The 27,928-nt window shown below is 38.0% G+C and overlaps 1 protein-coding gene across 1 annotated transcript in view; it reads right to left on the bottom strand.

Annotated features, from left to right (window-relative positions):
* The window catches only part of LOC137070425 (astrotactin-2-like), a 620,747-nt gene that overhangs the window by 280,256 nt on the left and 312,563 nt on the right, over positions 1 to 27,928 (bottom strand). Inside the window, exon 6 of the mRNA XM_067437549.1 lies at positions 1 to 107. This exon is cut by the window's left edge and continues 40 nt beyond it. Within this exon, the coding sequence (XP_067293650.1) occupies positions 1 to 107 (107 nt within the window). The remainder of the gene's footprint in view (positions 108 to 27,928) is intronic.

Genomic DNA, 27,928 nt, shown 5'->3' with positions numbered 1-27,928 from the left:
GACGGTGAGTGGACAGGACGTCTGCGTGCCGTACACGACCGCCACCACACACGTGCAGACGGTGATCAGTGTTAACGTGGCTTTGCTCATGGGACTCTGTGGGCATCCTGTGGGAACAGACAGAAGAACATGATTATACGGATCCGTCTCATGTTGCAATTTCACATGACGGCACAGCTCATGCCCACTCACCATCAAATGGACCCCTCGCTGAGCCCTGCCTTCCACCAATATCAGACAAGCATTTGCTCTTTCTTTAATATACACTACACTATACACTACCAAGGCTGCAATTACTTGAGCAAACATACAGTAAAAAACTGGGAAATATTATAACAATGTACAAATACAGCTGCAAGCAGCAATTATTGGGGCCAAAACAAAGTAATTAAAGACGTTTTAGATTATTTTAGTCAAAATGGCTGACAAAATAATAATACAATAACTGTAATATGATTAACTTTCTTATCACTTGTGTGGAGTTACAGCCTCAGACTCAGCTTGGCATCATGTTAACAGATCTATTTAACGGGTTGGTCTACCAAAAAGCTTTGGATAAATGTTTTACCACAATGGTCTGAAGATAATTTGAGCCATTTGTTTATGAAAATCAGACCAACAGTCTAAGAGGAGTTCAAAAAAGAAGTAAAGGCGGATAGTAAGGTCAAGAAAATATGGCATAATTGGTGTCGTTGTTCTCCGCATGACCAAAGGAATCTATCAAGACCATTTTAAACGTTAATCACAGGATTTTAGCATTTTTTTTGGAAATGTAATTACTTTTGACCACAATGTGTCAGTGTCTCAAAACCTTTTGAGGACCTTCAGGGCATGGTCCTGATGACCAATAACAAGTTTCATAACAATACGCTAATGTATTCTTAAAATACAACATTTTAGGACAAAATTATAAATGTCCAACACCCACATTAGCCAATATATGGTATAATTTGATGATGTCATGTCATGCTGTCCCCGAAATACTGCATGTATAGATGCATGCTTGTGATGAAATGTCCAAGTTTGGTCTCAAAATTGCATAAATACCATAATAGCCATTTTCTGTGATTATGTTTTTTTTTTTTTTTAATATATTGCCCTGATCAAAGCAGAATTTTCAGCATCATTACTCCAGTCTTCAGTGTCACATGTTGTGTCAAAAACATTCTAATCTGTCGATTTGCTACTAAAGAAACATTTCTGATTATTAACAATGTTGAAAACAGTTGTGCTGCCTTTTCGGCAATTTAATCCACACTTGCTGAATAAAGGAATTAATTTAGTACAATAATAATAATAATAATAATAATAATAATAATAATAATAATAATAACAAGCAGCCATTATCGGGGCCAAGCGCAAAGAAGAAGACAAGACATGCCAGCATGGCTGGAAGTCTCAAGCCAACTGCAACAATGAGCCATTAAGGACCTATTAAGTTGATTTTAGGCAAAATAGCAGTCAAATTTTAAATACAGTCAATAATAATGGTTTAATGGTTTATCACTTTCGACCAATAGGTGTCACTGTTACGAAACTGATGTGGTTTAGTCAGATTGAGATGACAATGACACATGCAAAGTTTGGTGTCAATATGTCAAAGCATTGCAGAGATACAGCCTCAAGAGTAATTTTTGCATCATGGCTCAACTCTGTTGCAGTGGTATATGAAAACTGTTTTGTCTATCAATCCGAAATCCATAACTATTTGTCAGCATGGTCTGAAGACGATACGGATCAATTTTGGTGAAAATCGGACAAACGGTCTAGGATGAGTTTGAAAAAGTAGATTTTTAACAAATAACAAGATGGAGCACAGATATGTTTGCAAAATATGGCAAAATTGGTATCTATCTTCTCGGCATGAGCCAATGAATGTATTATGACCAGTCTCATTACAATAGGCTAATTTAATCAAAAGTTATTAGCATTTTTGTACATTTTATTACAACTTTTGACCACAAGGTGGCGCTGCCCCGAAACTTTTTGAATATCTTCGGGACATAGAGCGGAAGACACATACCGAGTTTTGTAATGATACACTAGTGCATTCTTAAATTATAGCATTAGCATTTTAAACCGTAATACTGCATTGAAGTCAATGGGAATTTCATGTTTTGTTTTATTATAGCGCCACCAAGAGGCACAATCCCACCAATTTTTTTATGTGTCCTCGTAGTGAGCCCATACATATGTGTGTCAAGTTTGGTGAAAATATCTCATTTTGTTTTGGAGTTATAGACATTTATATGAAAAAACACGTAAAAAATGACTGACACCTGACTTTGATTGGATTTTACTACCCCTTACTATCAATATTTTGAGATTTGGGCATTAGCGTATAGCTATCGACCTATGTTTCCGAACTTCTGAGGCTGGTTTCGTCTCGATCGGACTAGCGGTTTCGAAGATATCAGCAAATGTTTTTTAAGCACTAAATTACAACTCTGCGCAAACCATATGCCGAAACCTGGCAAGTCTGGTATCGTTGGAGTCGGCAAGGATTCAGGAGACCAAAAAACACACTCCCATCAAAATATGTCAACCACACCCAAAGTTATAAGCGTTTGAAAAAAAAAAATTCTCCACTAGGTGGCGCTGTTTCGAAACTTCTCAGGCTACTTCAGGGCATCGTGGTGATGACCCATACCAAGTTTCATAACAATCTGTTCATGCGTTCATAAAATACAGCATTTTTGCACATAATTCAAAATGGCCGACATCCAAAATGGCCGACATGGTAAAATTGGATATCAGTCGACTCGGCATGACGCCCTGAATCTAATGAGACCAATTTTATGATTTTTGGATAAACGGTTCAGAAGTTATAAGCCAAAATAGGCATTTTTCGTATCTCCGGACAGGTAGGTGGCGCTGCGCCGAAACGCTGCATGTTGCTTCAAGTCATGCTTGTGATGACATGTACCAAGGTTGGTTTGAATACGATAAAGCGTTGCGGAGATATAGCCTTTAGTGTGTTTTTGCAACCTCCACGTAAAATTTGTTTGTGCGTTTATTGAAAACGATTGGACGAATCAACTTGAATTCCATAACTTTTTGTCAACATGCTCTGAAGATGATCTGTTTCAATTTTCGTGAAAATCGGAGCAACGGCCTAGGAGGAGTTTGAAAAAGTAGGTTTTTCAGAAAATTCAAAATGGCGGGAAAATTTGCATACCGGAAAATGACATCATAGGGTGAAATCGAATCGGCTTGAGCCAAGGAATCCGATGAAAAAAGAATTTTGTTTCTAGCCCTTAGGGGTCAAAAGTTATAAGCATAAATATGAGTGAAACTTTGGACAGGTGGTGGCGCTAGAGGGATTGAGTTAGAGGCACCAAATTTGCTATAGTGACAGCTCAGACTGGCCTCTATGAGTGTGCCAAATTTCACAACTTTTTACCATACGGTTCTATGGGCTGCCAGAGACTCCTATGGCGGAAAAAGAAGAAGAAGAAGAAGAAGAAGAAGAAGAAGAAGCAGAATAATAATAATAGGAACACTAACAATTTCAATAGGTGCCTCCGCACCTTCGGTGCTTGGCCCCTAACTAGGAGTATAAGACCAACTGCAAAAATGAGCCATTGAAGACCTATTAAGTTGATTTCAGGCAAAAAAAGCAGTAACATTTTTAATACAGTAAATAATAATGATTTAATGGTTAATCTTTTTCGACCAATAGGTGGCACTGTTATGAAACTGATGTGGTGTAGTCAGACTGAGGTGGCAATGACACATGCAAAGTTTGGTGTCAATATGTCAAAGCATTGCAGAGATACAGCCTGAAGAGTCATTTTTTGCATCAAAGCTCAACTGCGTTGCTGTGGTGTATGACAAATGGTTTGTCTAGCAACACGAAATCCATAACTATTTGTTCTCATGGTCTGAAGATGATACGATTCAATTTTGGTGAAAATTGGACAAACGGTGTAGGATGAGTTTAAAAAAGTAGGTTTTTAACCAATAACAAGATAGAGGGTAGAGAGGTTTGCCAAATATGGACAATATTGGCATCTATGTTCTCAGCAGGAGCCAATGAATAAATTATGACCAGTCTCATTGCAATAGGCTAATTTAATCAAAAGTTATTAGCATTTTTGTACACTTTATTACAACTTTTGACCACAAGGTGGCGTTGGCCGAAAACTTTTTGAGTACCTTCAGGGCATGGAGTAGAAGACACATACTGAGTTTTGTAATGATACACTAATGCATTCGTAAAGTATAACATTAGCATTTTATTCCCTAATACTGCATTGAAGTCAATGAGAATTTCATGTTTTGTTCTATTATAGCGCCACCAAGAGGCACAATGCCACCATTTTTTTTTTATTTGTCCTCAGAATCATCCCATACATACATGTGTCGAGTTTGGGGAAAATATCTCATTTTGTTTTTGAGTTATAAACAGTTGTATGAAAAAACACGTAAAAAATGACTGACACCTGACTTTGATTGGATTTTACTACCCCTTACTATCATTATTTTGGGATTTGGGCATTAGCGTATAGCTGTCGACCTATGTTTTCGAACTTCTGGCGCTGGTTTCATCTCGATCGGACTAGCGGTTTTGAAGATATCAGCTAGTGTTTTTAAAGCACTAAATTACAATGCTGTGCAAACCATATGCCAAAACCTGGCAAGTCTGGTATCATTGGACTCGGCAAGGATTCAGGAGACAAAAAAAGTTACTCCCATCCAAATATGTCAACCACACCCAAAGCTATAAGCATTTGGGGGGAAAAAATATCCACTAGGTGGCGCTGTTTCAGAACTTCTCAGGCTACTTCAGGGCATTGTGCTGATGACCCGTACCAAGTTTTGTAACAATCTGTTCATGCGTTCATAAAATACAGCATTTTAGCACATAATTCAAAATGGCCGACAGCCAAAAAGGCAGACCTAGTAAACTTGGATATCAGTTGACTCGACATGACTCCCCGTATCTAAGGAGATACATTTTATGATTTTTGGATAAATGATTCAGAAGTTATAAGCCAAAATAGCCCTTTTTTGCATCTCCGGACCAGTAGGGTGCACTGCACCGAAACACTGCATGTAGCCTCAGGTTATGCTTTTGATGACAGGTACCAAGTTTGGTTTGAATACGATAAAGCGTTGCGGAGATATGGCCTTTAGTGTGCTTTTGCAACCTCTACGTAAAATTTGTTCGCACATTTATCGTAAACGATTTGAAGAATCAACTTGAATTCCATAACTTTTTGTCACCATGGTCTGAAGATGATCTGGTTCAATTTTCGTGCAAATCAGACGAACCGCCTAGGACGAGTTCGAAAAAGTAGTTTTTTTGGAAAATTAAAAATGGCGGGTAATTTTTATGACGCAAAACGACGTCAAAGGGTGCAATCGAATTGGCTTGAGCCAAGGAGTCAGAGAAAATTTGGATTTTGTTACTAGCCCTTTTAGTTCAAGAGTTATTAGCATAAACATGAGCGCAACTTTGGACAGTTGGTGGCGCTAGAGGGATTGAGTTAGAGACTCAAAATTTGATATATTGACAGTTGTGACTGTCCTTTATATGTGTGCCAGATTTCATCATGTTCCCGCGAGCGGTTCTATGGGCTGCCATTGACTTGTGAGCGGAAGAAGAATAATAATAATAATTAAAGCTGCAAGCAGCATTTAGCGGGGTTCAAGCCTTTAAGGCCTTTAAAGCACATAGGCATTAAAGACATTAAGTTTTATTTAGCAAGATTTTAAACACTGAAATAATAGATGGAAAAGTCCATTTTCAGCCAATATAGGCAATTTACCATAGGAAATGCATGGTTTTTAAAGCTTTTTAACAGTTATAGCGCCACCTATAGTCCGATCTCTTTAAAACTTTGCATGCTTCATCAGCATGTCATGCCACATATACCCAACAATTTTCGTGAATTTTTGAGCTTCCCTTTTGGGTTAGCGCCAACTAGTGGCCGATTTCTTTCAAAATTCTTACAGACCTCTAGGACCATGAGTCAAACATGTCCAATGAGTTTCGTTCCGATCGACCTCTGTTAACCCCATCTAATAGGTGCTCAAAATTCATTGGCTGATGGCGGCCATGTTTTTTGAGATACACCAATGTCCTCATAGTCATACATGGGGCCTTGGACCAAGACACTGCATACCAATTTTCAAGTCAATCGGACTAACGGTCGCGTGGTTATAGCACTTTTCATGTTTTTGTCACATTATAGCGCCACCAAGTGGCCAATCGTCGCAATTATTTTATCGTGACCTCAAATTGAGCCGATACACATGTGTACCAAGTTTGGTGACGATATCTCATTTCCTTCTTGAGTTATAGCCTTTTTAGCAAAATAGGCTCCGCCCTGAACGTCCATTTTGAAGCCAATTAGCAAAAATGAATCGAAATTTCAACTTTTTTTTGATAACTATTGATAATTAGCCACCAGAGAAAAGTTTGACACTGGTTTGGTTCCGATCGGTCAAAAAACCAGGGACTAGTTCTCAAAAATAGGTTTCAGACATACTCCAAAATGGCGGACATTTTAAGACGAAACAAAAAAATTCCCGCTTACAGTTTTTTCGTCTTGGCCCAAGGATTTCAAAAGTATAAATTATTTGAGTCTACGACCACCGGTTTATGAGAAAAGCTCACAAATGTAAAAAATTTTGGTTTTTTTGCGCTATAGCGCCACCTATTGGCCGATTGGGCTCATATTTTGATAACCTCTCCTCGATTTTTGGACTACCTTCGGGTAAATTTTCAAGTCTCTAGCCCTTACGGTTTGGGCTGCACAACGCGTTTTATCGGAGAATAATAATAATAATAATTAAAGCTGCAAGCAGCATTTAACGGGGTTCAAGCCTTTAAGGCCTTTTAAGCACATAGGCATTAAAGACATTAAGTTTTATTTAGCAAGATTTTAAACACTGAAATAATAGAAGGAAAAGTCAATTTACAGCCAATATAGGCAATTTACCATAGGAAATGCATGGTTTTTAAAGCTTTTTAACAGTTATAGCGCCACCTCTACTCCGATCTCTTTAAAACATTGCATGCTTCATCAGCATGGTATGCCACATATACCCAACAATTTTCGTGAAGTTTTGAGTTTTACCTTAGGATTTATAGGCTTTTGAGTGTATTTTGCCACGCCTCTTTTTAAAATGGCCCTGGTATAGCCATCCAAATGTAAAAGTTCAACTTTTTTTCAAAGATTATTGATCTAGAGAGTCCAGAGAATTATCCTAGACTGGTTTGGTTCCGATCGGGCAAAAAACCAGGGACTAGTTCGCAAAAGTAGGTTTTCAACATAATTACGGAAATTGAATTAATGATTTGATTGACAGCAATGGTTCTAGAGGCAAAGTTGTTCATCATGAGGAGACCTATCATATGATATGCATATTTTGTGGATGTGTGCAACACCACGCGATTACAGAGCCATAAAACTCGTTAGCGCCAACTAGTGGCCGATTTCTTTCAAAATTCTTACAGACCTCTAGGACCATGAGTCAAACATGCCCACTGAGTTTCGTTCCGATCGGCCTCCGATAACCTTGTCTAATAGATGCTCAAATTCATTGGCCGATGGCGGCCATGTTTTTTGAGATACACCAATGTTCTCATAGACATACATGGGGCCTTGGGCCAAGACACTGCATACCAATTTTCAGGTCAATCGGACTAGCAATCGCGTGGTTATAGCCATTTTCATGATTTTTTCACATTATAGCGCCACCAAGTGGCCAATCGTCGCGATTTTTTTATCGTGACCTCAAATTGAGCGCATACACATGTGTACCAAGTTTGGTGAAGATATCTAATTTCTTGCTGGAGTTATAGCCTCTTTAGTAAAATAGGCTCCGCCCTGAGCGTCCATTTTGATCCCCTTATCTTCCGTGAATCGAAATTTCAACTTTTTTTCAAAGATTATTGATATTCAGACTACAGACAACATTTTGGCACTGGTTTGGTTCCGATCGGTCAAAAACTCAGGGACTAGTTCGCAAAAGTAGGTTTTCGACAAAATTCAAAATGGCGGAAAAATTTTCATGACGGAAATGAAATCGGAGATATACGTTTTGTTCGCCAAGGTCTCAGCTTTCCAATGATATAAGACACTTGAGTGTGGACCAAACGGTTTAGGAGTTATGAGCCCTTTCTCGCAATTGATTGCTATAGCGCCACCTATGGGCCAATCGGGCTCATAATTTGATAACCTTTCCTCGATTTTTGTACTACCTATTGGCCAAGTTTCAAGTCTCTAGCCCTTACAGTTTGGTCTGCACGATGCGTTTTTCGGCTGAATAATAATAATAATAATAATAATTAAAGCTGCGAGCAGCATTTAACGGGGTTCAAGCCATTTAAGGTTTTTAAGCATTTGACACCTTTTGCATGAAAGGCTTTTAAGCACTGAATGAATTTGAGAGATATCAGGTGAAATGAAGTGATAAACTGACAAAATGTGATTTTAAATATTATAATAATGACTTTATAAAGTCTAAATATGAATTGATCAGGAGAGTGCAGAGAATCATACTGCTGTGGTTTGGTTCCGATCAGGCAAAAAACCTAGGACTAGTTTGCAAAACGAGGTTTTTAACATAATTGTGAATATTTAAATAAAGATTTGATTGACAGTATTGGTTATAGAGGCAAAGTTGTTCAGTATGAGAAGATCTATCATAATATATGCATATTATGTGGCTGTTTTAACCCCACCTGATTACAGAGATTCACCATAGGGAATACATGGTTTTCAAAGCTTTTTAACACTTATAGCGCCCCCTATACTCCGATCTCCATAAAACTTTGCTTGTGTCTTCAACATGTTATGCCACATATACCCAACAATTTTCGTGAAGTTTTGAGTTTCCCCTTAGGATTTATAGGCTTTTGAGTGTATTTTGCCACGCCTCTTTTCTAAATGGCCCTGTTATAGCCATCCAAATGCAAAAAATCAACTTTTTTTGATAATTATTGATCTAGAGAGTCCAGAGAATTGTCCTAGACTGGTTTGGTTCTGATTGGGCAAAAAACCAGGGACTAGTTCGCAAAAGTAGGTTTTTAACATAATTGCAAATATTTATTTAACGATTTGATTGACAGCAATGGTTCTAGAGGCAAAGTTGTTCAACATGAGGAGATCTATCAGATGATATGCATATTTTGCCGATGTGTGCAACGCCACGTTATTGCAGAGCCATAAAACTCGTTAGCGCCAACTAGTGGCCGATTTCTTTCAAAATTCTTACAGACCTCTAGGACCATGAGTTAAACATGCCCACTGAGTTTCGTTCCGATCGACTTCCGTTAACCCTGTCTAATAGGTGCTCAAATTTCATTGGCCGATGGCGGCCATGTTTTTTGAGATACGCCAATGTTCTCATAGACAGACATGGTACCTTGGGCCAAGACATTGCATACCAATTTTCCAGTCAATCGGACTAGCGGTCGCGTGGTTATAGCCCTTTTTGTGTTTTTTCCATGTTATAGCGCCACCAAGTGGCCAATCGTCGCGATTTTTTTATCGTGACCAAAGACTGAGCCCATAAACATGTGTATAGAGTTTGGTGAAGATATCTCATTTCTTGCTGGAGTTATAGCCTCTTTAGTAAAATAGGCTCCGCCTTAAATGTACATTTCCACGCCCCTTTTCGTTCCTGAGTCAAAATTTCAACTTTTTTTTGATAATTATTGATATTCAGATTAGAGAGAACATTTTGGCACTGGTTTGGTTCTGATATGTCAAAAAACCAGGGACTAGTTCGCAAAAGTAGGTTTTTGACAAAATTCAAAATGGCGGAAAAATTTGCATACCGGAAATGAAATCGGAGATATACGTTTTGTTCGTCATGGTCTCAGCTTTCCAATGATATAAGACACTTGACCCTTAGGACAAACGGTTTAGGAGTTATGAGCCATTTCGCGTTTTTGGTTGCTGTAGCGCCACCTATTGGCCAATCTGGCTCATAATTTGATAACCTCTCCTCGATTTTTGGACTACCTATTGACAAAGTTTGAAGTCTCTAGCATTTACGGTTTGGTCTGCACGATGAGTTTTACGGCAGAATAATAATAATAATAATAATAATAATAAAAATCAGCACAAATACAATAGGTGTTCAGCACTTCGTGCTTGAACCCCTAATTAAAGCTGCAAGCAGCATTTAGCGGGGTTCAAGCCTTTAAGGCCTTTAAAGCACATAGGCATTAAAGACATTAAGTTTTATTTAGCAAGATTTTAAACACTGAAATAATAGATGGAAAAGTCCATTCACAGCCAATATAGGCAATTTACCATAGGAAATGCATGGTTTTTAAAGCTTTTTAACAGTTATAGCGCCACCTATAGTCCAATCTCTTTAAAACTTTGCATGCTTCATCAGCATGTCATGCCACATATACCCAACAATTTTCGTGAATTTTTGAGCTTCCCTTTTGGGTTAGCGCCAACTAGTGGCCGATTTCTTTCAAAATTCTTACAGACCTCTAGGACCATGAGTCAAACATGTCCACTGAGTTTCGTTCCGATCGACCTCCGTTAACCCCATCTAATAGGTGCTCAAAATTCATTGGCTGATGGCGGCCATGTTTTTTGAGATACACCAATGTCCTCATAGACTTATATAGTAACTTGGGCCAAGACACTGCATATCAATTTTCAGGTCAATCGGACCAGCGGTCGTGTGGTTATAGCTATTTTCATGTTTTTTTCACATTATAGCGCCACCAAGTGGTCAATCGTCACGATTTTTTTATCGAGACCAAAGAATGAGCCCATACAAACATGTACCAAGTTTGGTGAAGATATCTCATTTCATTTTTGAGTTATAGTCTTTTTACTAAAATAGGCTCCGCCCTGAGCGTCCATTTTGATCCCCTTATCTTTCGTGAATCGAAATTTCAACTTTTTCTCAATGAATGTTGATATACAGACTACAGGCAACATTTTGGCACTGGTTTGGTTCCGATCGGTCAAAAAACCAGGGACTAGTTCGTAAAAGTAGGTTTTCAACAAAATTCAAAATGGCGGAAAATTTTTAAAGACGGAAATGAAATCGGAGATATACGTTTTGTTCGCCAAGGTCTCAGCTTTCCAATGATATAAGACACTTGAGTGTGGACCAAACGGTTTAGGAGTTATGAGCCATTTTGCGCAATTGATTGCTATAGCGCCACCTATAGGCCAATCGGGCTCATAATTTGATAACCTTTCCTCGATTTTTGTACTACCTATTGACAAAGTTTCAAGTTTCCAGCCCTTACGGTTTGGTCTGCACGATGCGTTTTTCGGCTGAATAATAATAATAATAATAATAATTAAAGCTGCAAGCAGCATTTAGCGGGGTTCAAGCCTTTAAGGCCTTTAAAGCACATAGGCAATAAAGACATTAAGTTTTATTTAGCAAGATTTTAAACACTGAAATAATAGATGGAAAAGTCCATTCACAGCCAATATAGACTATTTACCATAGGAAATGCATGGTTTTTAAAGCTTTTTAACAGTTATAGCGCCACCTATAGTCCGATCTCTTTAAAACTTTGCATGCTTCATCAGCATGTCATGCCACATATACCCAACAATTTTCGTGAATTTTTGAGCTTCCCTTTTGGGTTAGCGCCAACTAGTGGCCGATTTCTTTCAAAATTCTTACAGACCTCTAGGACCATGAGTCAAACATGTCCACTGAGTTTCGTTCCGATCGACCTCTGTTAACCCCATCTAATAGGTGCTCAAAATTCATTGGCTGATGGCGGCCATGTTTTTTGAGATACACCAATGTCCTCATAGACATACATGGGGCCTTGGACCAAGACACTGCATACCAATTTTCAAGTCAATCGGACTAGCGGTCATTGTTTTTTTCACATTATAGCGCCACCAACTGGTCAAACGTCGCGATTTTTTTATCGAGACAAAAAAATGAGCCCATACACATGTGTACCAAGTTTGGTGAAGATATCTCATTTCCTTCTTGAGTTATAGCCTTTTTAGTAAAATAGGCTCCGCCCACAACATTCTTTTTCCACCCCTTAGCAACCGTAAATCGAAATTTCAACTTTTTCTCAATGAATATTGATAATCAGACTACAGAGAACATTTTGGCACTGGTTTGGTTCCGATTGGGCAAAAAATCAGGGACTACTTCGCAAAAGTAGGTATTTAACATAATTGCAAATATTGAATTAATGATTTGACTGACAGCAATGGTTCTAGAGGCAAAGTTGTTCAATATGAGGAGATCTATCACATGATATGCATATTTTGTGGATGGGTGCCACACCACGTGATTACAGAGCCATACAAATCTTTAGCGCCAACTAGTGGCCGATTTCTTTAAAAATTCTTACAGACCTCTAGGTCCATGAGTCAAACATGCCCATCAAGTTTTGTTCCGATCAGCCTCCGTTAACCTTGTCTTATAGGTGCTCAAACTTCATTGGCCGATAGCGGCCATGTTTTTTGAGATACGCCAATGTTCTCATAGACATACATGGGGCCTTGGACCAAGACACTGCTTTCCCATTTTCAAGTCAATAAGACTAACGGTCAGGTGGTTATACCCCTTTTTATGTTTTTTTCATGTTATAGCGCCACCATGTGGCCAATCGTCGCGATCTTTTTAACGTGACCAAGGACTGAGCTGATAAATATGCGTACCAAGTTTGGTAAAGATATCTCATTTCCTTCTTGAGTTATAGCCTTATTAGTAAAATAGGCTCCGCCCTGAACGTCCATTTTGACACCCTTTAGCAAACATGAATCGAAATTTCAACTTTTTTTCAATGAATATTGATATTCAGTCTCCAGAGAACATTTCTGCACTGGTTTGGTTCCGATTGGTCAAAAAACCAGGGACTAGTTCGCAAAAGTAGATTTTCGACAAAATTCAAAATGGCGGAAAAATTTTCATGACGGAAATGAAATCGGAGATATACGTTTTGTTCGTCATGGTCTCAGCTTTCCAATGATATAAGACACTTGAGTGTGGACCAAACGGTTTAGGAGTTATGAGCCCTTTCGCACTTTTGGTTGCTATAGCGCCACCTATGGGCCAATCTGGCTCATAATTTGATAACCTCTCCTCGATTTTTGGACTACCTGTTGACAAAGTTTGAAGTCTCTAGCATTTACGGTTTGGTCTGCACGATCGCTTTTACGGCAGAAGAATAATAATAATAATTAAAGCTGCAAGCAGCATTTAAGCGGGGTTCAAGCCTTTAAGGCCTTTTAAGCACATAGGCATTAAAGACACTAAGTTTTATTTAGCAAGGTTTTAAACACTAAAATAATAGATGGAAAAGTCCATTTACAGCCAATATAGGCAATTTACCATAGGAAATGCATGGTTTTTATAGCTTTTTCACAGTTATAGCGCCACCTATAGTCCGATCTCTTTAAAACATTGCATGCTTCATCAGCATGTCATGCCACATATACCCAACGATTTTCGTGAAGTTTTGAGTTTCCCCTTAGGATTTATAGGCATTTGAGTGTATTTTGCCACGCCTCTTTTTTAAATGGCCCTGTTATAGCCATCCAAATGCAAAAGTTCAACTTTTTTTTGATAGTTATTGATCGAAAGAGTCCAGACAACTGTCCTAGACTTGTTTGGTTCTGATCGGGCAAAAAACCAGGGTCAAGTTCACAAAAGTAGGTTTTTAACATAATTACGAATATTTAATTAACGATTTGATTGACAGCAATGGCCCTAGAGGCAAAGTTGTTCAACATGAGGAGATCTATCATATGATATGCATATTTTGCAGATGTATGCAACACCACGTGATTACAGAGCCATAAACATAATAGGTGCTCAAATTTCATTGGCCTATGGCGGCCATGTTTTTTGAGATACGCCAAAGTCCTCATAGACATACATGGTACCTTGGGCCACGACACCGCATACCAATTTTCAAGTCAATCGGACTAGCGGTCGTGTGGTTATAGCCGTTTTTGTGTTTTTTTCATGTTATAGCGCCACCAAGTGGCCAACTGTCGCGATATTTTTATCGTGACCAAATATTGAGCCCATACACATGTGTACCAAGTTTGGTGAAGATATCTAATTTCCTTCTTGAGTTATAGCCTTTTTAGTAAAATAGGCTCCGCCCTGAACGTCCATTTTGAAGCCCCTTAGCAAAAATGAATCAAAATTTCAACTTTTTTTTGATAATTATTGATATTCAGACTAGACAGAACATTTTGACACTGGTTTGGTTCCGATATGTTAAAAAACCAGGGACTAGTTTGCAAAAGTAGGTTTTTGACAAAATTCAAAATGGCGGAAAAATTTTCATGACGGAAATGAAATCGGAGATATACGTTTTGTTCGCCAAGGACTCAGCTTTCCAATGATATAAGACACTTGAGTGTGGACCAAACGGTTTAGGAGTTATGAGCCCTTTCTCGCAATTGATTGCTATAGCGCCACCTATAGGCCAATCTGGCTCATAATTTGATAACCTCTCCTCGATTTTTGGACTACCTTCGGGGAAAGTTTGAAGTCTCTAGCCCTTACGGTTTGGTCTGCACGATGCGTTTTATCGGAGAATAATAATAATAATAATAATAATAATAATAATTAAAGCTGCAAGCAGCATTTAGCGGGGTTCAAGCCTTTAAGGCCTTTTAAGCACATAGGCATTAAAGGCATTAAGTTTTATTTAGCAAGATTTTAAACACTAAAATAATAGATGGAAAAGTCCATTTACAGCCAATATAGGCAATTTACCATAGGAAATGCATGGTTTTTAAAGCTTTTTCACAGTTATAGCGCCACCTATAGTCCGATCTCTTTAAAACATTGCATGCTTCATCAGCATGTTATGCCACATGTACCCAACGATTTTCGTGAAGTTTTGAGTTTCCCCTTAGGATTTATAGGCATTTGAGTGTATTTTGCCACGCCTCTTTTTTAAATGGCCCTGTTATAGCCATGCAAATGCAAAAGTTCAACTTTTTTTTGATAGTTATTGTTTTAGAGAGTCCAGACAACTGTCCTAGACTTGTTTGGTTCTGATCGGGCAAAAAACCAGGGTCAAGTTCACAAAAGTAGGTTTTTAACATAATTACGAATATTTAATTAACGATTTGATTGACAGCAATGGCCCTAGAGGCAAAGTTGTTCAACATGAGGAGATCTATCATATGATATGCATATTTTGCGGATGTATGCAACACCACGTGATTACAGAGCCATAAACATAATAGGTGCTCAAATTTCATTGGCCTATGGCGGCCATGTTTTTTGAGATATGCCAATGTCCTCATAGACATACATGGTACCTTCGGCCACGACACCGCATACCAATTTTCAAGTCAATCGGACTAGCGGTCGTGTGGTTATAGCCGTTTTTGTGTTTTTTTCATGTTATAGCGCCACCAAGTGGCCAATTGTCGCCATATTTTTATCGTGACCAAAGACTGAGCCCATACACATGTGTACCAAGTTTGGTGAAGATATCTCATTTCCTTCTTGAGTTATAGCCTTTTTAGTAAAATAGGCTCCGCCCTGAACGTCCATTTTGAAGCCCCTTAGCAAAAATGAATCAAAATTTCAACTTTTTTTTGATAATTAATGATATTTAGACTAGACAGAACATTTTGGCACTGGTTTGGTTCCGATATGTCAAAAAACCAGGGACTAGTTTGCAAAAGTAGGTTTTTGACAAAATTCAAAATGACGGAAAAATTTTCATGACGGAAATGAAATCGGAGATATACGTTTTGTTCGCCAAGGTCTCAGCTTTCCAATGATATAAGACACTTGAATGTGGACCAAACGGTTTAGGAGTTATGAGCCATTTTGCGCAATTGATTGCTATAGCGCCACCTATAGGCCAATCTGGCTCATAATTTGATAACCTCTCCTCGATTTTTGGACTACCTTCGGGTAAAGTTTGAAGTCTCTAGCCCTTACGGTTTGGTCTGCACGATGCGTTTTATCGGAGAATAATAATAATAATAATAATAATTAAAGCTGCGAGCAGCATTTAGCGGGGTTCAAGCCATTTAAGGTCTTTAAGCATTTGACACCTTTTGCATGAAAGGTTTTTAAGCACTGAATGAATTTGAGAGATATCAGGTGAAATGAAGTGATAAAATGGCAAAATGTGATTTTAAATATTATAATAGTGACTTTATTAGGTCTAAATATGAATTATAGAACAATATTAATCAATAGTATGACAAAATTACTATTTTACTTTGCTAACATGATTAACATGTTGCTAGGTGGTTGCTAGGTTGTTCTTGATGGTTGTTATGGTGTTGCTAGGCAGTTGTTAGTTGTCACAGATGGTAACTATAATGTTTATAGAGTTCTTACTATGTTATTTGCCTGATTTAACACTTAAATAATCACTGCTAGCATGTGTAGCATGTTGGAAGTGCCTTTAAAGTGACTTTACATTGTCTAAATAGGGATTATAGAACATGATCAGTAAATAGTATGACAAAATGACTATATGAGCCAGCAGGTGGCAGCAGAGCACCACTCATTGGCTCATTTTCATTTTAAATGAGCACATTTTCCAAGTTAATGCAATCAAACATGCTTTTCTCACATGCACATATTGTTGAAGATACAGATATTTGAAATAAATGATAGGTAACAACTAGCTTATTCCAGGTTTTCCCATTTTAAAACATTTTCCGGCATTATTTTTATTGTAATATAATAATTATTTGTGAAACATAAATCAAATGAACAAATGAATTGGTAACACTGACAAAATATAATTTGAAATGCTATTATAATGTTTTTTAAAGTTTATGCTCAGTGGACAGAATGAACCAATGACTGGTCCTCTGCTGGCCTCCGGTGGCAATTTTAGGTAATATGCCATATACGCATTTGCACTGTCACCTTTTTTACTGTTATAGAGGCATCTAACGCCCGATCTCCATGAAAAGTTGCATGCTTCTTTAGAGTCACATGTTGCATTTGCCTACCTATTTTTGTGAAGTTTTGAGTTTTCGTTCAGTATTAACATGCTTTTGAGCATGTTTTACCACACCTATTCTCCAAATGATCCTGTTATAGCTACCCAAAGTGTAAAGTTCAACATGTTTTTGACAACTATTGATCAGGAGAGTCCAGAGAATCATACTGCTGTGGTTTGGGTCCGATCAGGCAAAAAACCAAGGACTAGTTTGCAAAACGAGGTTTTTAACATAGTTGTGAATATTTAAATAAAGATTTGATTGACAGTATTGGTTATAGAGGCAAAGTTGTTCAGTATGAGAACATCTATCATAATATATGCATATTATGTGGCTGTTTTAACCCCACCTGATTACAGAGATGGAAAATACCATTTATAGCCAATACAGGCAATTCACCATAGGGAATACATGGTTTTCAAAGCTTTTTAACACTTATAGCGCCACCTATACTCCGATCTCCATGAAACTTTGCATGCGTCTTCAACATGTTATGCCACAAATAGCCAACAATTTTCGTGAAGTTTTGAGTTTTCCCTTAGGATTTATAGGCTTTTGAGTGTATTTTGCCACGCCTCTTTTCTAAATGGCCCTGTTATAGCCATCCAATTGCAAAAAATCCACTTTTTTTTGATAATTATTGATCTAGAGAGTCCAGAGAATTATCCTAGACTGGTTTGGTTCTGATTGGGCAAAAAACCAGGGACTAGTTCGCAAAAGTAGGTTTTTAACATAATTACAAAAATTTAATTAATAATTTGATTGACAGCAATGGTTCTAGAGGCAAAGTTGTTCAGCATGAGGAGATCTATCATATGATATGCGTATTTTGCCGATGTGTTTAACACCACGTGATTACAGAGCCATAAAACTTGTTAGCGCCAACTAGTGGCCGATTTCTTTCAAAATTCTTACAGACCTCTATGACCATGAGTCAAACATGCCCACCGAGTTTCGGTCTGATCATCGTCCATTAACCTTGTCTAATAGGTGCTCAAAATTCATTGGTCGATGGCGGCCATGTTTTTTTGAGATACACCAATATCCTCATAGACAGACATGGTACCTTGGGCCAAGACACTGCTTACCAATTTTCAGGTCAATCGGACTAGCGGTCGCATGGTTATAACCATTGTTATGTTTTTTCCACATTATAGCGCCACCAAGTGGTCAATCTTCGCAATTTTTTTTATCCTGACCTCAGAATGAGCCCATACACATGTGTACCAAGTTTGGTGAATATATCTCATTTTGTTCTTGAGTTATAGCCTCTTTAGTAAAATAGGCTCCGCCTTAAATGTACATTTCCACGCCCCTTTTCGTCCATGAGTCAAAATTTCAACATATTTTTGATAATTATTGATATTCAGACCAGACAGAACATTTTGGCACTGGTTTGGTTCTGATATGTCAAAAAACCAGGGACTAGTTCGCAAAAGTAGGTTTTTGACAAAATTCAAAATGGCGGAAAAATTTGCATACCGGAAATAAAATACCTCCTATGTTTTTTGTTCGGCTTGAGCCAAGGATTCCAATGATGTAAGACACTTGATTGTGCGACAATGGGTTTTTGAGATATAAGCAAAATAGTGACTTTTTTTTGTTTTTTGCGCTATAGCGCCACCTATTGGCCAATCTGGCTCATAATTTGAGAACCTCTCCTCGATTTTTGGACTACCTATTGACAAAGTTTCAAGTCTCTAGGCCTTACGGTTTGGTCTGCACGATGAGTTTTACGGCAGAATAATAATAATAATAATAAAAATCGGTACAATTACAATAGGGTTTCAGCATTTCATGCTTGAACCCCTAATAAAAATCAGTACAATTACAATAGGGTTTCAGCACTTCGTGCTTGAACCCCTAAAAATCAGTACAATTACAATAGGGTTTCAGCACTTCGTGCTTGAACCCCTAATAATTAAAGCTGCAAGCAGCATTTAACGGGGTTCAAGCCTTTAAGGCCTTTTAAGCACATAGGCATTAAAGACATTAAGTTTTATTTAGCAAGATTTTAAACACTGAAATAATAGATGGAAAAGTCAATTTACAGCCAATATAGGCAATTTACCATAGGAAATGCATGGTTTTTAAAGCTTTTTAACAGTTATAGCGCCACCTATAGTCCGATCTCTTTAAAACATTGCATGCTTCATCAGCATGGTATGCCACATATACCCAACAATTTTCGTGAAGTTTTGAATTTTACCTTAGGATTTATAGGCTTTTGAGTGTATTTTGCCATGCCTCTTTTTAAAATGGCCCTGATATAGCCATCCAAATGTAAAAGTTCAACTTTTTTCAAAGATTATTGATCTAGAGAGTCCAGAGAATTATCCTAGACTGGTTTGGTTCCGATCGGGCAAAAAACCAGGGACTAGTTTGCAAAAGTAGGTTTTTAACATAATTACGAAAATTTAATTAATGATTTTATTGACAGCAATGGTTCTAGAGGCAAAGTTGTTCATCATGAGGAGATCTATCATATGATATGCATATTTCATGGATATGTGCAACACCACGTGATTTAAGAGCCATAAAACTCATTAGCGCCAACTAGTGGCCGATTTCTTTCAAATTTCTTACAAACCTCTAGGACCATGAATCAAACATGCCAACTGAGTTTTGTTCTGATCAACCTCCATTAACCTTGTCTAATAGGTGCTCAAAATTCATTGGTCTATGACGGCCATGTTTTTTGAGATACACCAATGTCCTCATACACATACATGGTAGCTGGGGCCAAGAGATGGCATACCAATTTTCAGGTCAATCGGACTAGCGGTCGCGTGGTTATAGCTATTATCAGGTTTTTTCCACATTATAGCGCCACCAAGTGGTCAATCTTCACGTTTTTTTTATCGTGACCTCAGAATGAGTCCATACACATGTGTACCAAGTTTGGTGAAGATATCTCATTTCCTTCTTGAGTTATAGCCTCTTTAGTAAAATAGGCTCCGCCTTAAATGTACATTTCCACGCCCCTTTTCGTTCATGAGTCAAAATTTCAACATATTTTTGATAATTATTGATATGCAGACCAGACAGAACATTTTGGCACTGGTTTGGTTCTGATATGTCAAAAAACCAGGGACTAGTTCGCAAAAGTAGGTTTTTGACAAAATTCAAAATGGCGGAAAAATTTGCATACCGGAAATAAAATACCTCCTATGTTTTTTGTTCGGCTTGAGCCAAGGATTCCAATGATGTAAGACACTTGATTGTGCGACAATGGGTTTTTGAGATATAAGCAAAATAGTGACTTTTTTTTGTTTTTTGCGCTATAGCGCCACCTATTGGCCAATCGGGCTCATAATTTGAGAACCTCTCCTCGATTTTTGGACTACCTATTGACAAAGTTTCAAGTCTCTAGGCCTTACGGTTTGGTCTGCACGATGAGTTTTACGGCAGAATAATAATAATAATTAAAGCTGCAAGCAGCATTTAGCGGGGTTCAAGCCTTTAAGGCCTTTAAAGCACATAGGCAATAAAGACATTAAGTTTTATTTAGCAAGATTTTAAACACTGAAATAATAGATGGAAAAGTCCATTCACAGCCAATATAGGCAATTTACCATAGGAAATGCATGGTTTTTAAAGCTTTTTAACAGTTATAGCGCCACCTATAGTCCGATCTCTTTAAAACTTTGCATGCTTCATCAGCATGTCATGCCACATATACCTAACAATTTTCGTGAATTTTTGAGCTTCCCTTTTGGGTTAGCGCCAACTAGTGGCCGATTTCTTTCAAAATTCTTACACACCTCTAGGACCATGAGTCAAACATGTCCACTGAGTTTCGTTCCGATCGACCTCTGTTAATCCCATCTAATAGGTGCTCAAAATTCATTGACTGATGGCGGCCATGTTTTTTGAGATACACCAATGTCCTCATAGACTTATATAGTACCTTGGGCCAAGACACTGCATACCAATTTTCAAGTCAATCGGACTAACGGTCGTTGTTTTTTTCACATTATAGCGCCACCAACTGGTCAAACGTCGCAATTTTTTTATCGAGACCAAAAAATGAGCCCATACACATGTGTACCAAGTTTGGTGAAGATATCTCATTTCCTTCTTAAGTTATAGCCTTTTTAGTAAAATAGGCTCCGCCCACAACATTCTTTTTCCACCCCTTAGCAACCGCATTAAAGACATTAAGTTTTATTTAGCAAGATTTTAAACACTGAAATAATAGATGGAAAATTCCATTTACAGCCAATATAGGCAATTTACCATAGGAAATGCATGGTTTTTAAAGCTTTTTAACAGTTATAGCGCCACCTATAGTCCGATCTCTTTAAAACTTTGCATGCTTCATCAGCATGTCATGCCACATATACCCAACAATTTTCGTGAATTTTTGAGCTTCCCTTTTGGGTTAGCGCCAACTAGTGGCCAATTTCTTTCAAAATTCTTACAGACCTCTAGGACCATGAGTCAAACATGTCCACTGAGTTTCGTTCCGATCGACCGCCGTTAACCCCATCTAATAGGTGCTCAAAATTCATTGGCTGATGGCGGCCATGTTTTTTGAGATGCACCAATGTCCTCATAGACTTATATAGTACCTTGGGCCAAGACACTGCATACCAATTTTCAGGTCAATCGGACTAGCGGTCATGTGGTTATAGCTATTTTCATGTTTTTTTTCACATTATAGCGCCACCAAGTGGTCAATCGTCACGATTTTTTTATCGAGACCAAAGAATGAGCCCATACACATGTGTACCAAGTTTGGTGAAGATATCTCATTTCATTTTTGAGTTATAGTCTTTTTAGTAAAATAGGCTCCGCCCTGAGCGTCCATTTTGATCCCCTTATCTTTCGTGAATCGAAATTTCAACTTTTTCTCAATGAATGTTGACATACAGACTACAGGCAACATTTTGGCACTAGTTTGGTTCCGATCGGTCAAAAAACCAGGGACTAGTTCGTAAAAGTAGGTTTTCAACAAAATTCAAAATGGCGGAAAATTTTTAATGACGGAAATAAAATCGGAGATATACGTTTTGTTCGCCAAGGTCTCAGCTTTCCAATGATATAAGACACTTGAGAGTGGACCAAACGGTTTAGGAGTTATGAGCCATTTTGCGCAATTGATTGCTATAGCGCCACCTATGGGCCAATCTGGCTCATAATTTGATAACCTTTCCTCGATTTTTGTACTACCTATTGACAAAGTTTCAAGTTTCCAGCCCTTACGGTTTGGTCTGCACGATGCGTTTTTCGGCTGAATAATAATAATAATAATAATAATAAAAATCAGTACAAATACAATAGGTGTTCAGCACTTCGTGCTTGAACCCCTAATAATAAAAATCGGTACAATTACAATAGGGTTTCAGCATTTCATGCTTGAACCCCTAATAATAATAAAAATCAATACAATTACAATAGGGTTTCAGCACTTCGTGCTTGAACCCCTAATAAAGCTGCAAGCAGCATTTAGCGGGGTTCAAGCCTTTAAGGCCTTTAAAGCACATAGGCAATAAAGACATTAAGTTTTATTTAGCAAGATTTTAAACACTGAAATAATAGATGGAAAAGTCCATTCACAGCCAATATAGACTATTTACCATAGGAAATGCATGGTTTTTAAAGCTTTTTAACAGTTATAGCGCCACCTATAGTCCGATCTCTTTAAAACTTTGCATGCTTCATCAGCATGTCATGCCACATATACCCAACAATTTTCGTGAATTTTTGAGCTTCCCTTTTGGGTTAGCGCCAACTAGTGGCCGATTTCTTTCAAAATTCTTACAGACCTCTAGGACCATGAGTCAAACATGTCCACTGAGTTTCGTTCCGATCGACCTCTGTTAACCCCATCTAATAGGTGCTCAAAATTCATTGGCTGATGGCGGCCATGTTTTTTGAGATACACCAATGTCCTCATAGACATACATGGGGCCTTGGACCAAGACACTGCATACCAATTTTCAAGTCAATCGGACTAGCGGTCATTGTTTTTTTCACATTATAGCGCCACCAACTGGTCAAACGTCGCGATTTTTTTATCGAGACAAAAAAATGAGCCCATACACATGTGTACCAAGTTTGGTGAAGATATCTCATTTCCTTCTTGAGTTATAGCCTTTTTAGTAAAATAGGCTCCGCCCACAACATTCTTTTTCCACCCCTTAGCAACCGTAAATCGAAATTTCAACTTTTTCTCAATGAATATTGATAATCAGACTACAGAGAACATTTTGGCACTGGTTTGGTTCCGATTGGGCAAAAAATCAGGGACTACTTCGCAAAAGTAGGTATTTAACATAATTGCAAATATTGAATTAATGATTTGACTGACAGCAATGGTTCTAGAGGCAAAGTTGTTCAATATGAGGAGATCTATCACATGATATGCATATTTTGTGGATGGGTGCCACACCACGTGATTACAGAGCCATACAAATCTTTAGCGCCAACTAGTGGCCGATTTCTTTAAAAATTCTTACAGACCTCTAGGTCCATGAGTCAAACATGCCCATCAAGTTTTGTTCCGATCAGCCTCCGTTAACCTTGTCTTATAGGTGCTCAAACTTCATTGGCCGATAGCGGCCATGTTTTTTGAGATACGCCAATGTTCTCATAGACATACATGGGGCCTTGGACCAAGACACTGCTTTCCCATTTTCAAGTCAATAAGACTAACGGTCAGGTGGTTATACCCCTTTTTATGTTTTTTTCATGTTATAGCGCCACCATGTGGCCAATCGTCGCGATCTTTTTAACGTGACCAAGGACTGAGCTGATAAATATGCGTACCAAGTTTGGTAAAGATATCTCATTTCCTTCTTGAGTTATAGCCTTATTAGTAAAATAGGCTCCGCCCTGAACGTCCATTTTGACACCCTTTAGCAAACATGAATCGAAATTTCAACTTTTTTTCAATGAATATTGATATTCAGTCTCCAGAGAACATTTCTGCACTGGTTTGGTTCCGATTGGTCAAAAAACCAGGGACTAGTTCGCAAAAGTAGATTTTCGACAAAATTCAAAATGGCGGAAAAATTTTCATGACGGAAATGAAATCGGAGATATACGTTTTGTTCGCCAAGGACTCAGCTTTCCAATGATATAAGACACTTGAGTGTGGACCAAACGGTTTAGGAGTTATGAGCCCTTTCTCGCAATTGATTGCTATAGCGCCACCTATAGGCCAATCTGGCTCATAATTTGATAACCTCTCCTCGATTTTTGGACTACCTTCGGGGAAAGTTTGAAGTCTCTAGCCCTTACGGTTTGGTCTGCACGATGCGTTTTATCGGAGAATAATAATAATAATAATAATAATAATAATAAAAATCAGTACAATTACAATAGGGTTTCAGCACTTCGTGCTTGAACCCCTAATAATTAAAGCTGCAAGCAGCATTTAACGGGGTTCAAGCCTTTAAGGCCTTTTAAGCACATAGGCATTAAAGACATTAAGTTTTATTTAGCAAGATTTTAAACACTGAAATAATAGATGGAAAAGTCAATTTACAGCCAATATAGGCAATTTACCATAGGAAATGCATGGTTTTTAAAGCTTTTTAACAGTTATAGCGCCACCTATAGTCCGATCTCTTTAAAACATTGCATGCTTCATCAGCATGGTATGCCACATATACCCAACAATTTTCGTGAAGTTTTGAATTTTACCTTAGGATTTATAGGCTTTTGAGTGTATTTTGCCATGCCTCTTTTTAAAATGGCCCTGATATAGCCATCCAAATGTAAAAGTTCAACTTTTTTCAAAGATTATTGATCTAGAGAGTCCAGAGAATTATCCTAGACTGGTTTGGTTCCGATCGGGCAAAAAACCAGGGACTAGTTTGCAAAAGTAGGTTTTTAACATAATTACGAAAATTTAATTAATGATTTTATTGACAGCAATGGTTCTAGAGGCAAAGTTGTTCATCATGAGGAGATCTATCATATGATATGCATATTTCATGGATATGTGCAACACCACGTGATTTAAGAGCCATAAAACTCATTAGCGCCAACTAGTGGCCGATTTCTTTCAAATTTCTTACAAACCTCTAGGACCATGAATCAAACATGCCAACTGAGTTTTGTTCTGATCAACCTCCATTAACCTTGTCTAATAGGTGCTCAAAATTCATTGGTCTATGACGGCCATGTTTTTTGAGATACACCAATGTCCTCATACACATACATGGTAGCTGGGGCCAAGAGATGGCATACCAATTTTCAGGTCAATCGGACTAGCGGTCGCGTGGTTATAGCTATTATCAGGTTTTTTCCACATTATAGCGCCACCAAGTGGTCAATCTTCACGTTTTTTTTATCGTGACCTCAGAATGAGTCCATACACATGTGTACCAAGTTTGGTGAAGATATCTCATTTCCTTCTTGAGTTATAGCCTCTTTAGTAAAATAGGCTCCGCCTTAAATGTACATTTCCACGCCCCTTTTCGTTCATGAGTCAAAATTTCAACATATTTTTGATAATTATTGATATGCAGACCAGACAGAACATTTTGGCACTGGTTTGGTTCTGATATGTCAAAAAACCAGGGACTAGTTCGCAAAAGTAGGTTTTTGACAAAATTCAAAATGGCGGAAAAATTTGCATACCGGAAATAAAATACCTCCTATGTTTTTTGTTCGGCTTGAGCCAAGGATTCCAATGATGTAAGACACTTGATTGTGCGACAATGGGTTTTTGAGATATAAGCAAAATAGTGACTTTTTTTTGTTTTTTGCGCTATAGCGCCACCTATTGGCCAATCGGGCTCATAATTTGAGAACCTCTCCTCGATTTTTGGACTACCTATTGACAAAGTTTCAAGTCTCTAGGCCTTACGGTTTGGTCTGCACGATGAGTTTTACGGCAGAATAATAATAATAATTAAAGCTGCAAGCAGCATTTAGCGGGGTTCAAGCCTTTAAGGCCTTTAAAGCACATAGGCAATAAAGACATTAAGTTTTATTTAGCAAGATTTTAAACACTGAAATAATAGATGGAAAAGTCCATTCACAGCCAATATAGGCAATTTACCATAGGAAATGCATGGTTTTTAAAGCTTTTTAACAGTTATAGCGCCACCTATAGTCCGATCTCTTTAAAACTTTGCATGCTTCATCAGCATGTCATGCCACATATACCTAACAATTTTCGTGAATTTTTGAGCTTCCCTTTTGGGTTAGCGCCAACTAGTGGCCGATTTCTTTCAAAATTCTTACACACCTCTAGGACCATGAGTCAAACATGTCCACTGAGTTTCGTTCCGATCGACCTCTGTTAATCCCATCTAATAGGTGCTCAAAATTCATTGACTGATGGCGGCCATGTTTTTTGAGATACACCAATGTCCTCATAGACTTATATAGTACCTTGGGCCAAGACACTGCATACCAATTTTCAAGTCAATCGGACTAACGGTCGTTGTTTTTTTCACATTATAGCGCCACCAACTGGTCAAACGTCGCAATTTTTTTATCGAGACCAAAAAATGAGCCCATACACATGTGTACCAAGTTTGGTGAAGATATCTCATTTCCTTCTTAAGTTATAGCCTTTTTAGTAAAATAGGCTCCGCCCACAACATTCTTTTTCCACCCCTTAGCAACCGCATTAAAGACATTAAGTTTTATTTAGCAAGATTTTAAACACTGAAATAATAGATGGAAAATTCCATTTACAGCCAATATAGGCAATTTACCATAGGAAATGCATGGTTTTTAAAGCTTTTTAACAGTTATAGCGCCACCTATAGTCCGATCTCTTTAAAACTTTGCATGCTTCATCAGCATGTCATGCCACATATACCCAACAATTTTCGTGAATTTTTGAGCTTCCCTTTTGGGTTAGCGCCAACTAGTGGCCAATTTCTTTCAAAATTCTTACAGACCTCTAGGACCATGAGTCAAACATGTCCACTGAGTTTCGTTCCGATCGACCGCCGTTAACCCCATCTAATAGGTGCTCAAAATTCATTGGCTGATGGCGGCCATGTTTTTTGAGATGCACCAATGTCCTCATAGACTTATATAGTACCTTGGGCCAAGACACTGCATACCAATTTTCAGGTCAATCGGACTAGCGGTCATGTGGTTATAGCTATTTTCATGTTTTTTTTCACATTATAGCGCCACCAAGTGGTCAATCGTCACGATTTTTTTATCGAGACCAAAGAATGAGCCCATACACATGTGTACCAAGTTTGGTGAAGATATCTCATTTCATTTTTGAGTTATAGTCTTTTTAGTAAAATAGGCTCCGCCCTGAGCGTCCATTTTGATCCCCTTATCTTTCGTGAATCGAAATTTCAACTTTTTCTCAATGAATGTTGACATACAGACTACAGGCAACATTTTGGCACTAGTTTGGTTCCGATCGGTCAAAAAACCAGGGACTAGTTCGTAAAAGTAGGTTTTCAACAAAATTCAAAATGGCGGAAAATTTTTAATGACGGAAATAAAATCGGAGATATACGTTTTGTTCGCCAAGGTCTCAGCTTTCCAATGATATAAGACACTTGAGAGTGGACCAAACGGTTTAGGAGTTATGAGCCATTTTGCGCAATTGATTGCTATAGCGCCACCTATGGGCCAATCTGGCTCATAATTTGATAACCTTTCCTCGATTTATGTACTACCTATTGACAAAGTTTCAAGTTTCCAGCCCTTACGGTTTGGTCTGCACGATGCGTTTTTCGGCTGAATAATAATAATAATAATAATAATAAAAATCAGTACAAATACAATAGGTGTTCAGCACTTCGTGCTTGAACCCCTAATAATAAAAATCGGTACAATTACAATAGGGTTTCAGCATTTCATGCTTGAACCCCTAATAATAATAAAAATCAATACAATTACAATAGGGTTTCAGCACTTCGTGCTTGAACCCCTAATAAAGCTGCAAGCAGCATTTAGCGGGGTTCAAGCCTTTAAGGCCTTTAAAGCACATAGGCAATAAAGACATTAAGTTTTATTTAGCAAGATTTTAAACACTGAAATAATAGATGGAAAAGTCC

The sequence above is a fragment of the Pseudorasbora parva genome, chromosome 3 (assembly GCF_024679245.1).
Source record: "Pseudorasbora parva isolate DD20220531a chromosome 3, ASM2467924v1, whole genome shotgun sequence".
Taxonomy (NCBI): domain Eukaryota; kingdom Metazoa; phylum Chordata; class Actinopteri; order Cypriniformes; family Gobionidae; genus Pseudorasbora; species Pseudorasbora parva.
Note: the sequence above shows the minus strand (reverse complement) of the source record. Positions and strands in the feature narration are given on the sequence as shown.